Here is a 12,120-nt window from a genome sequence, read left to right on the forward strand (position 1 = left end):
AAGAAAATAAATGGCACAGACGGTGAATAAAAGCGATTGCATTTTATCCATAAAAAACCATTAAGCTAAGTGGTTATAGGCTGTTATTACAATAAGCACATGTACCTTCTCGTGTTAGTCCCATGAAGATGGGTTTGTCATATTCTCTCAAACACACAAAAGCTATTTCAATTTCCATGTCATTATCAATCAGTTTCAATTTGTCCGAATCACTTATATACAGTGCAAATGTTTCGATACTTTGACAGAAAACGAAAAATACTAATGAGACAAATCTGGAGGAAGGATCTTTAATTTCTTTTCCGGCTTATCTCTCTGGTTTTAAGGCAGGATTCGAGGTTTTTTAAAGCACACTTTGAACTACAAGTTACTTTACAATTAAAAACATATTAGCAAATGAAAGAGTAACAAAAACAACAAGAATTGGCATGTGGTGAACAAAATCACTGGTGTAATTGTTGCCCTGAATGGCTGACAAATCAATTCTAACTTTTTGTGCTGTGCTCATTACACCGATGCCACCAGTGTGAGCTGCGTTTGTTAAATGGTTTATTTATCACCTGCAATACTACGAATTCCGAGGTGTCGGCGGTCAAGTTGCATTGTGGATAATGTAGGCACCGGGTTTTGACATGGAAGAATAATGCAAGAAAAAAAGAAATCTCTGGTTCTTAAGGAAGTGATGTTAGCATTTCATGGCACGATCATAAAAAAGGGTAAGTTTGCAGTTTTAAAGCAACATTGCTCCGATGTTTACAAACACAAATACAAAGACACATTTACAGCTTTAAAGTAAAATCCAACAACAAATTCCTGACATGCTGTACTGTTAGTACCTTCATCATGACACATGTAGATGCATGTAAAAAGAAACAGATGGACACATTATTGGTGTTGTACTGTTGCTAAAGAAATTCTGACTGACAGCATCTTGTGATAAATGCCTCTCAACAACATCCCCTCTAATTGGCTTTAGAAAACTCAAAAGAGGCATTTAAATAACAACAGCTTTTATATGTACACAGGGGGGCAAAAATGGAAAACATCAAGTCGAACACTGATGACAGCTGTGCTATGAGGAAAAGGACAACCAAAATGGTTGTCTAACAACACAGTGGAATTTGCTTCTCTCCTCAATAACAGCATTTAACTCAACTTGTTCCAACAGATGTTTTAAAAGGCTGTCTCATCTTCAAATGTGAGAATTCAGAAAGAAAAGAGTAACATAAATATTAGTACATTGAAATTCTATGGTCTACCATTCCTTAAAAAAAAGGCAAAGGCACAAATATCAACTTCTAATATAGGAGCAACATTCTGCTAATACTCAACATTAAAAGACCTACAACATGTTAGACAATAGATGAAGCGAAGATATGCATAATACAGGGGTAAATATAGAAGGCATAATATTGTTAATGTAAATCTCTTTTATTCTGAAAAGCACAGTACTTTTTTGGTGAGTTCACAGTGATCCTCTCTCAGATGAACTCCCCGCGGAAAGGAAGTGACTGAATGTTTTGCTGTTGCCAGCGGCAGCGCAGCCGGGCCAGCCGGGTGTCCCTCGGGTTTTCGAACTCGGAGAAGCCCAGCTGGTTGAGGATGTCATAAACTCCGGCTCTGGCAGCCACCTACCACAGAAACACACAAAAAGTTGATGAACAGGCAACACAGCCAGCCGTGCTTTTGTATTTTTATTTGTCCGTCACGACCACATAAATGCTTTGAGTATCAGCTGTGACATTGAAACTTGTGTATTGATTTTCACGTCGCAATCCACTTAAAGGAACCACCAGCTGTTCGCACGTTTGTAAGAGGTCGAGGGTATGAGTCAGTGGAGGTAACGTGGCCTCCAGCGCTTTGCCAATTTAACCTCTCCCTCTTTGCCCCGGCCAGTCAAGAAGTCTGCTAATTTTAAGGGGAGTGGAATGTGCAAGAGGCGAGATGTTTAAGCAAGGGCATCATTTGTGGATGCACACTTTTTTAACTACATACAATAGAAGAATAGTGAAGTACTTTCAAAAGGTTGGATGCTGAGGAGGACATAATGGAACAATGAACAGGAATAATAATATCAAGATATCCCTTTCACCAACAATGATTATAGCTTAGCTGGCCAGCTTTGTGCAGAAATAAACACCAGGCACCGCAGAGTGTGGTCTAGATTACCAACTTGCTGACCATGCAAAATCAAATCTTACAATAGATATCATGCAACGCTAAAACTTTTGCTTTGTAGAGTTGACACAGGTTCAAACCCTCCCTCAGTTTTGTGAGCCGTCTCACTACGAACACATAATAATGCAGCTTCTATTGTCCCGTCCTAATTCATCTTTTCATAGCAAATGCTTGCACCGATGCATCTTTTAGCACATCCAAGCTTGTGTTTCGTGTGTTCCCGGAAGGCTGCCAGCCTGACGGCTGTATGACGTCTTTGGTGGGAACAAATGAGTTGGTGCAGCTGAATCATTAGTCAGTGGATGGGTCTCCCAGGAGGACTTCTGGATTTGTGGTATTAACCAGGGTTCTTAACCTGACTCATCTACTCCACAGCCCAGCTGTCTAAATAGGACAAATCTGCAACAGTGAAAAGCGGATGTTGGGAATGTTGAGAGGATGAACAGTGACTGCATGCAATCTCTGTGGGTCAGAGCTGAGGGCGTTCACATTTTGTCATCTTCCTTCTTCTTCTTTTTTTAAGGGAATACTCAACCAAAAATGTCTTTGGTGTACTAAATACTGAATCCCTCTTGAAAGTGACTCCTTCACAGAGGACGCCAGATTTCTCACACTGCACTCCAGCAACACAATCCATCTATATGTCCCGTATAGTTTGAAGTTAGATTCTCTACCACAGAGGTAAATACACCGCTTCCATGGCGTGCTCATGCCACGTCGTAGCATAGATGCTCCGTCGAAAGTAGTGATTTTGTGTTCAAACTATGACTCTTTGGAACATACTTACCATCTGGATCAAAAGTGAAGACGATTATACGATTACACAACTGATATTCATATTGATGTTTAACGGATATAGATTGTTAAACACAAAGTACCAGGGTCATGTCAACAATCCTCACTTGCACATTTTTGCAAAGCAGAGGGATTTTAATGTCTACATGTATGTATATGTATACTAGTTACATAAAAGGAAAAATAACATGTAAAGACATGAGAAATGGGAAAGCAGCAAATCTACGCATCTGCACACAAATCAAAACAGATCAGATCTCTGATGGTAAATCGCAGCGGGCCTTGAAGTTGTTGGTATGCGGCGACAAACTTTCTGCGTGACAGTAAGCAGTTCTGTCAGAGAAATGCCTTTCATGCCGCATTGAGGAGATCACAAACGCCAATTAGGCGGCTGGGGAGGAGCGGCGCAACGAGGAGGCGCTGGTCTTTCCCACAGTCGGCTATCTCAAAGGCTGCACATACCGGGCCTATGCAGGGGGACAGGGAGGCCTCTGTGCCACACGTCAAAAACAGCTGGAGTGACTGATAGGGTACCTCTCCTGCAGGTATCCATGGTATGCACTGTACACAAGTCCTGCCATTGTGTAAAGGGCCACGTTTTGGATTAGCAAACATGGATTTCAATTCCAATAACTCCTCTGATGTTTCTGCTCTGATGTTACTACATGCCCACGAGGCAGCGGGCTAATGACGCCGGGGACAATATTTGTCCAATGTGCACACAATGTGGCATTAAGCAATTACTTCAAATATCTACTGCTCCATCGTTTTGAGCCTGCAGTGATCGAACACAAAAAAACATGCTCCTGTGTTCAAACAATCGAACTGAACAGAAACAACAAAACCAAATAGGTCAGAGGCTCCATATCAGCTGGCACAGGCTGTTGCCCAGCATGACTGGAAACACTGTGCTCCTGCTTTTAGCCGCTGTGGAGATCAAATTAGTCCATGTACTCACACACATGCATACACCCAGGACAGGATGCGGGACAGACTGTACCGCACAGATCTGGCAGGTTGTGTAACCGTGGATTCAAATGCATGGCGCTGACCCCTTGACCGCCGCCTCTGGCGTCGCAGCTTGTCATTAATGAGCCTGCCACGGTCACTGGTGATAGGCTAATGATTGTGCCTTCGGGTCTGTTGGGTCAGATCGATCGGGTTGCTGCCAGATTCTGCTGCGACTGGGCCAATAAACACCTCACAATACCGATGGTGCTGTGGGCAAAATGTAGCACATGTGTCACAAGCCTTGTTTGACTATTACTTTTAGAAATGACTCCTTTTAATTTACATGTGCTTTAAACTGGTCCTGAGAGGAGTGTTTGAAAGTTCGGATGGTTTAAACGTTTATCGAGGTGACGTCATGCCGTGTTGCATGCTTTGGAGAATGCTTATTTTTGGAGGAACATTGTGTGAGCTGACCTGATTTAACTTCTCTTGTGATGTACTGTAATTTTCATTTTGAGAACGGTGTGGGAAGGATTTGAGATTCTCACCTCGACATTATCCAGGGAAGACAAAATATGTGAAGGAGACAGAGACAACACACCACAGAATCCATGTGGACAGCGTGAACAGCAAAATGTGCAACACAAAACAAGACATTTAGATGTGCGAGCGTCTGCGTTTGTTCCATGACAGCTGCGAAAGCAACTGTCTCCCCTCACAGAATCTGACTGGTTCAAATCGATTTTGACTTTATTATTTATTTATGTTTTTTGGCAAAGTGTAACTGAGAGTCATTTTGCAGGAAGTCATTAAATTCATTTTCATGGTATGTTTGTCAACATCTTTTGTGCTCGACAGTTCTGGGTTTGTGCACTTTCCTTCCCAGAGAGCTCCTGTCAATCGAACAGTGTCTACGGTCTAGTGCTATGAACAGGTCGCGGACATTTCTTTGTAGTCAGTCCAGACGAACCCCCCCGCTGCGGCTGATGACGAATATATATCTAAAGAGCAGAGAAAACGCACAGGAGAATAATTATGCAGTTGACGTTTCAGCAGTGTGCTCTTCAACTATATTCAGACACAGCGCTGGTATGATGATGATGATGCTGCTGGATGTGCAGCCATTAAGGCAATCAAAAGAGAGCTCAGACCATAAGTAGGATAGTGATGTGATTTTGATGAGTTCTCCACAGAGGTTTCCGTCTGCAGTGGCCAAGCACCCCCAGCAGGTCTCCAGCACATTAACACTTGCCTGCAGTATGTGACCTGGCCGTGAAGAAGTCTGTCAGCAGGCTAGTTAGCTGGTAAACGAACTTCAGTGCGATCAGTGGAGAAAGTTACTTTATAATGTGACGCGAGTCTCCAGCACCACGCTCAAAAAGTACAACTAAAGTGTGACACGTGGTTAACTCCCGGTCACAGGAAAACCTTTTTCTGATGTTTACCGTATATTCTCTAATAGCAGCTTTAATTTACCTCAGAATCAAAGGGAACCAGGCCTTTATCTGTAATTCCCCTGTAAATGTTGACTTACAAATTCCTCTTTGTTTACGCGTTGTCTTGATAAATTCAGTACTAAAGTCATTCAGGGCGTTCCAATTTGTGCTGTGTTATTCGACATTTGACTATATTTACTATGTAAATTGTTCATGTAGGTTACAAGCAATTCCACCAATGTGTTTTTTTTTTTTCTGCCTGGAATTCATCAGCTACTGGCTCTTATACGGTAATTTACTGGAAGAAACACAGTGCTTTGATGCAGGTGTAGTCTAATGCTCTAGAAAAAAACGGAAATAGCATGAAAATCCCCTGAACTCACTCCACCGGAAAAAATGGCCCATTTGATATATTGCTGTGCCATCAGAATCATGCTCTCTGTGCAGCTGATGGATGGCTTTGATATACCGGCCTGGTTATGCATTTCCCACCAGACCTTCCCGGTAATCAGAGAGGTGAGAAAAGATTGCACCGGCACATCTGAAGGAGATTTTTGTGATCCGACTGAGACATGGCCCCAGGTGTTCGAGGAGTCTGCCAGAAGATGTGACTCAAAGGTGAATCATAATACACCTATTAGGCGCCACAAGGCCTGCTGTGTCGATGACGCTGCTTTCACCGCTGAGGTTTGGAGGTGCATAACAGACGGATCATTGAGATTATTATTTATACTAAGCTGCCATTTAAACAGATCTGCCTAGAATGATATATATCCATTTATAATATAAGGCGATCGAGGCCATCTAACCCTCGAAATATTTAATAATAAATTGTATAATTTGCTATTAAAATGAGGTCTTTAACAACAGCCTCTTAGGGAACTGAGAATAAAACTAAGTGGATTGACTATACCACTGCTTGTATAAAAGAACATGTACATGGTAGCAGCAAGAATAACAAGGCTAAAAAAATAACTGTCACTGTGAAAGAGCAACTCTATCAAAGGAGAAGCTCAGAGGCGAGGGTTCAGACTCTAAAGGGCAGAACAAGCACAATTTAGCACTTGAAATACTTTCCGCACATCCCAACTAAAATTACAATCAAGCTGCTTTCAGGTGTTGGCTGGCTAATGGCCTCGACTTTCACTTCCACCTGAATTGCCCCTTCCTTCATGGTGTTTTGCTCATTTAAAAGCAATATGTTGAAGACAGGCACTTTGGAATCACTCTTCCCTGCTTTGATCTGCTCAATCCTCCGGCTTACCGGTTCTGGATAAAATCAATACTTTTTAAAACAACTATGCAACAAATGACAATGTGAAAGGTGTCGCTTGCAGCGATAAACCAACAGAGAACTATACCACCTGAATCGGCATCACAGTGACTCTCATCCCATTGTTTAGCTGTACGGCCGCAACTATTTCGGTTCACTCTCACTGCTCTCATAGAGACGTTTACGACAGCAGCAGGCATCTGTTTTCCGCAAAAAAGCTCTACACTGTACACTACCTGCTCATGCAACGAACAGCAGACAGACACAGTTAGTAACAAGCTCGTGAACATGGGAGAATTTAGCAGCTTAAGAGTGAAATGTAAAAATCTTACTCAATATTATGTTGTGACAACGAGTGTTTTCCGTTGCCTGCTTTACAGTAGAGCATTCCTGTTCCCTGTGGCCACGCTTGTATTTTCTCATGGCGTTACTGGGCCATTACAGTCACTCTGATGCACCACATATATTTGCTATTCATAACAGGAAGAATATGCCCCGATTAACCGCGCATATTTCTGTGACAATTGTTTTCACAGCTATTGTTCCAGTCTATTTTGGAATTCTACGTTTTTTTTCCCTTTGAAAATCATTGAATTAAAAGCACGTCCTTCCTTTGTCCTTATTGAGGTGGAATAAACTCAAACATTTGAGGCTTTTGGCCGTGTTTCTCAAAGCCGTCTGCTCACAATTGGGAAAAGCAATTCGCTGCAAAATTGTTTCCTTTAAGCATAAGTGTTGGACACTCCATCTGACACTGTGTGACTACAAACATAATAATTGCATCATTCAGCCTACAGAAGAAACACATTGCAAAGTTGCTGCAGTGGTGGAAATAGGCGACTGTTATTATTTTATGTTTTTATTGGATTTAAGAGGTTTTGCTGAGACTCAGTGCTAAAGCCGGGATGAAAACAAGACAGCCAACACATTTTAATTAAAACTAAATGCATAGAATTGTAACTACACCATACTGTGTAGATTTATTATTAATTCACAGTTAACTGATCACACTGAATGCGTTTTCTCAACCTGCCAAACTGCTTATTTTTTTCACCACCACGTGAGTTTTAACATATTGCAACATACATTTTAATTGCAGTGTGTGTGTGTGTGTGTGTGTGTGTGTGTGTGTGTGTTGGGTACCGGCACTTACGGACTACTCATTTGCTTGGAATGCACGTAAATTCTCCACTGAACTGTAGGGCCACAGCTGGCCAAACGATTAATGTACCAAAGAAATACACAGAGCCGAGACATTACTAAGTTCAGTGTGTGAAGAACTAGGCCACAACCTGGCCACATATGTATATAACTATCAAAGTGAGATAGAATAGAGTAGTGGGGCAGAGATCCTGTACCTGTTCCATCCAGAGAGTGAAGGAGCGCTGCCAGGAGTCTTTCTTCTCTAGATGCAGGTATGTGTTGAAGAGGATGAGGTAAATGTATCGCTCAAGGTACTGCAGGCTCCTCAGCAGCAGCTGCTGAGACTCCTTCTCCGTCTTACCACTTTTGATCTGAGAAAAGAGGCAACCAAAGCTTTATCAGTATATCAAGTTGGCACAACAAAGCACTTTTCTTCGTCTCCATACAGAGACAACAGTCATCAGTAGCTGAAGTGTTTTTACATTTCTGCATTTGTACTGTGTAATTGCAGAAAGAAAAGAAAAGAAAATGTTTTCAGCATTAAAAAAAAAGATGACAATTTGGAACCAAGAGGGACATGTGCCCAACCTGTTCCATTCAATTTAAGGGCAGTAATTCACAGGGAAACTGTGATCCCTTTTTAAACAAAAGGAAATAATCTCCACCACACTTCACTGAGCATTGTTGATACTGCTTATGAACAAAAAAAACATCCTGCGAGGAACATAACAAAAGGTACACATACACATACTATTCTGTAATTCAGCAAGAAACAAATAAAGCACAAGCACAACATTCACACGTCATTTTGTGGAACACAATGAATCACTCTGATATTTCCTATCATTCTTAGGTTGTGTGGCGAACTACACGACCAATCAGACTTTTATAAGTTGTCAGTTCATATAACACCCTCATTCCTGCTGTTCGATCCCCGGCTCCTCCAGTCCCGCATGTGTCCTTGTGTAAGATACTGAATCCCAAATTTGCTCCCGAAGGCTGTGCCATCGGTGTGTGAATGTGCATTAGTTTAGATCCTGATGGGCAGGCTGGCACCTTGCATGGCAGCCTCGGCCAGCCTTGGCCATGTGTGTGAATGTTGACATGTAGTATCAGAAGACTAGAAAGACACTAAATAAATGCAAACGATAATAGGACTCTTACGGGACTATTTAACCGTCTAGGGAGAGGAAAAAGCTTTTGCAAGCCAATCTTGGACAAAAGGCCACAACAAAATCATATGAAATGTCAAAGAAAAATGTAATGCAATAATAGAAGTAGTAGTAGTAGTGGTTGCTCTGCAGCAGCCCTATTATGTGCCACTTCTCACAAAGTAAGGCTGGTAATTGGGATCGCTCTTCAGTTACAGCACTGAATGCAGACGGCATTCATCAGCGTGGCGACTCGGTGTGAAGATGTTTTCCCTTTTTTCTTTTTCCTTCTATTTTTCTGATTGCTTGGAGCCTTGAGCAATTGACGGCATCTTGCAAAAAAGGCCTGCCATCCAGCTTTGAGGTAGAGTGTGAGGTGTGTGCGCACGATTGGATAACACGTCAATTGGAGTTAAGAGAAAGTAACAAGTCGGGACGAGGTGCAGTGCGGCTCAATGAACTGCCAGCAGCTCTTCAGATGCTTTCTCCGGAGCAGATCGTAATGGACATTCTGACTAACTTTGTTTGTGATGGATAAAACAGGTTATCTGCACACAGTTTGCAGCATATCAGGGAGGTATGTTAAATGCATTGTGGGGGCTGCCCAGAGAATAATGAAAGTTGACCAAGTAGGTGGGCTAGCACTCAGGGTAATTTGAAAATGTGCACAGTGCACCATAATACGATCATTCCAGAGCTGAATGACGCAACAGGGAGAGAGGGGGAATGAGTGGGGTTTCCTGTTCATTCCCAAACAGCCGTGGTTGGATCCCAGTTTTCCAAGCATCTGCAGCAGAGCGGAGGAGAAACTGCCCCTATGCAAACAATGGATGTGCTGTGTGTTGTCCATCAACTCTCTCAGGACACAGAGGAAGTAAAAAAAAAGCACACACGCGCCTCACTTCATCTAATCTTTCTCAGTTAACATCGACTACAGAGGCAGAGCAGGTGAACGCTGGTGAACCTTATCACCCTGTGCGCCCTGCTAACCCGGAGGGCTTTCAGCTATTCATCTCTTAAAATGCGCCGGGCCAAAGCCTGGCAGCTATCTGTGCACATACCGAGCTCATAACACAAACACACACACACACACACACACACACACACACACACGCTAAGATCAGTTTGAAAAGATTACATAATTCACACCTCTACAATCTGCAGAACCTCCTTTCTATGGCTGCCATCTGTCTGACGCATATATGTGGTCGAGCGGCTTTTCGTGTAGTATCAGGAATTCCTTCAGAAAGCAATGTTGGGGAAGATGTGGTGAAGTCAATTTCTCTCGCTTTGAAAGCTTTGGATTTGCGTGGATTACATTTTTTTAAAACCTGTTCTATGCTGATAATCATCCACAGTTTATTACTCGCCCTCTCCAGGTGGAACAATTTCATAATCTTGTAACTTTCTACTGAGTTGGCGAAACAGAACAGAGGAGAAACTACAGAATCCTCTCATCTCGCGTGGCCTTTCAAAATAAAGGAGAGGTCACTCCCCCTAGTTTGCTATCAACGGTGAAGGTCGTGATTCAGGCGGCTGCCGAGGTGTGGTGATGAACGTCCTCTGTCTTGAGTGAGATGGGAGGCAGGCCAAACACACAGAGCACATGCCATTGTTGAGAGAGTCCTGGAATGCCGAGCAGGGCTCCAAGCGAGGACAATGTGAGAGAGGTGGTTCAGAAGAAGTGGGTGTTATCACTGCGCTGACACAGAGGAGGGTAGTGACAGCTTTCTGTTAAATGAGTAACTGGAGAAATCTCATATCTTACTAAATGTATTTTATTTGCATTATCCAAAGAGAAATGTACTTTGTAAGAGAAACAAAGTAAATGCACCCGATATCTGTTTGTGAAGCAATATCACCCCAGAATGCAAACACGTCAGACCGAGTTCAGACAAAAGTGCACAATAATCCCCGGATAAGCGTCACGGCCTGCAGCCCGCAGGTCAAGGTGTATTAAAGATAAACAGCACGCACTTATGAGACATACTGCCTGAGCCGTGCCCATGTCTTGTGTAAACAGGGAGACAGAGTATCGTACGGTTTGGTTTAAAAGGGTTCCACATGCTGGGAAATTACAAATCCCTGATGTCAACGGGCGAATAGCTCAATCTGTTGCCATCCTTTTCCCCCCTTATATTTGTCTGGAAGAGATCAGCTGTTTTATCGTGCAGTGAGTGCCCACTCTTCTGTAGGACTGTTGTTGGGTTGGCTCATTGCCCGTAGTTTTCATGGTGTGTCGGGCACCGTCTGCACTAATCGTCTCTTACCGGCGGCCATCAAGCCAGCTGAGCATGTTGAGTCAGCAGTGGAGGCAGTCAATAAAAGAGAGCTCTCTGATTGGTTGTTAATTTAAGTGAATTAGCACATGGATGAAGAAAAAGAAGACTATCATATCATTTCAATCAATTTTAGTCAATTTGTTGTCTTTCCTCAAATCTGGGACTTCTTCTTCTGGATTACAAATACGGACTACTGCCACCTCAAGAAACTAAATTTAAACTAAATGAGGACACAAAGTGTAGATGAAAATAATTCTAATAGTAAAAGAGAAAATGTTGAGCCTTACAGATTTTGCACCAACTGTAATATAAAATATTAATTTTAGTAATCTCTTACAAATTATCCAATTTTTGTTCCATTAATTTAAATGTAGCATCCTGATGATTCTCAAAAAGGACTTAAGTCTGATTCATCTATAAAGAAAAGTAATGTCTGTCCTTTGGAGGGAGCGCCACAGTGTTGAGGGTCGACCTCTCTGTGGGCTCATGTGGGTGAGGAGTGAATTGAGAAGTGCACATTATAGAGAGGTCCGTCTGCTTGACATATGGTGCCAATTACTAGCTGATGGGGTTGCCGAGGTAAAAAGGCCAATCCATATTGGCCCTTCCCACCCAGGTTTGCACAAGCAGCCATTCATCAGATTCTACAAGAACACCTCCCTCCCAAATCCTAAACCAAACCCCGACCTGTCTAGAGCGGACAGGCAGCCTACACATGGCTCCTCGACTCAATGTACAGACAACTCAAAGTCAAGTATACATGCTGATTTTCAGGTAAGTTCATTACAAAACAGGCATCAATTGCAATTTTCTGGAACTACTTTCCATCCAATATGACTATATTATATAGTATATAATATATATAGTCATATATATACGTATATTAGACATTCTTTGGTACCAAAACTCAC

General features: G+C 42.4%; 1 protein-coding gene across 1 annotated transcript in view; it reads right to left on the minus strand.

Moving 5' to 3' along the window:
- Positions 1 to 276: 276 nt before the first annotated feature.
- pald1a (phosphatase domain containing paladin 1a) overlaps positions 277 to 12,120 on the minus strand; it is a 36,986-nt gene continuing 25,142 nt past the window's right edge. Inside the window, exons 20-21 of the mRNA XM_076093882.1 lie at positions 7,992 to 8,147; positions 277 to 1,631 (exon numbers count right to left, since the gene is read on the minus strand). Of these exons, the coding sequence (XP_075949997.1) occupies positions 1,482 to 1,631; positions 7,992 to 8,147 (306 nt within the window). The 3' untranslated portion in view covers positions 277 to 1,481. The remainder of the gene's footprint in view (positions 1,632 to 7,991; positions 8,148 to 12,120) is intronic.

This window comes from Anarhichas minor, unplaced genomic scaffold (genome assembly GCF_050575085.1).
Source record: "Anarhichas minor isolate MPS153535 unplaced genomic scaffold, ASM5057508v1 ptg000017l, whole genome shotgun sequence".
Classification (NCBI taxonomy): Eukaryota; Metazoa; Chordata; class Actinopteri; order Perciformes; family Anarhichadidae; genus Anarhichas; species Anarhichas minor.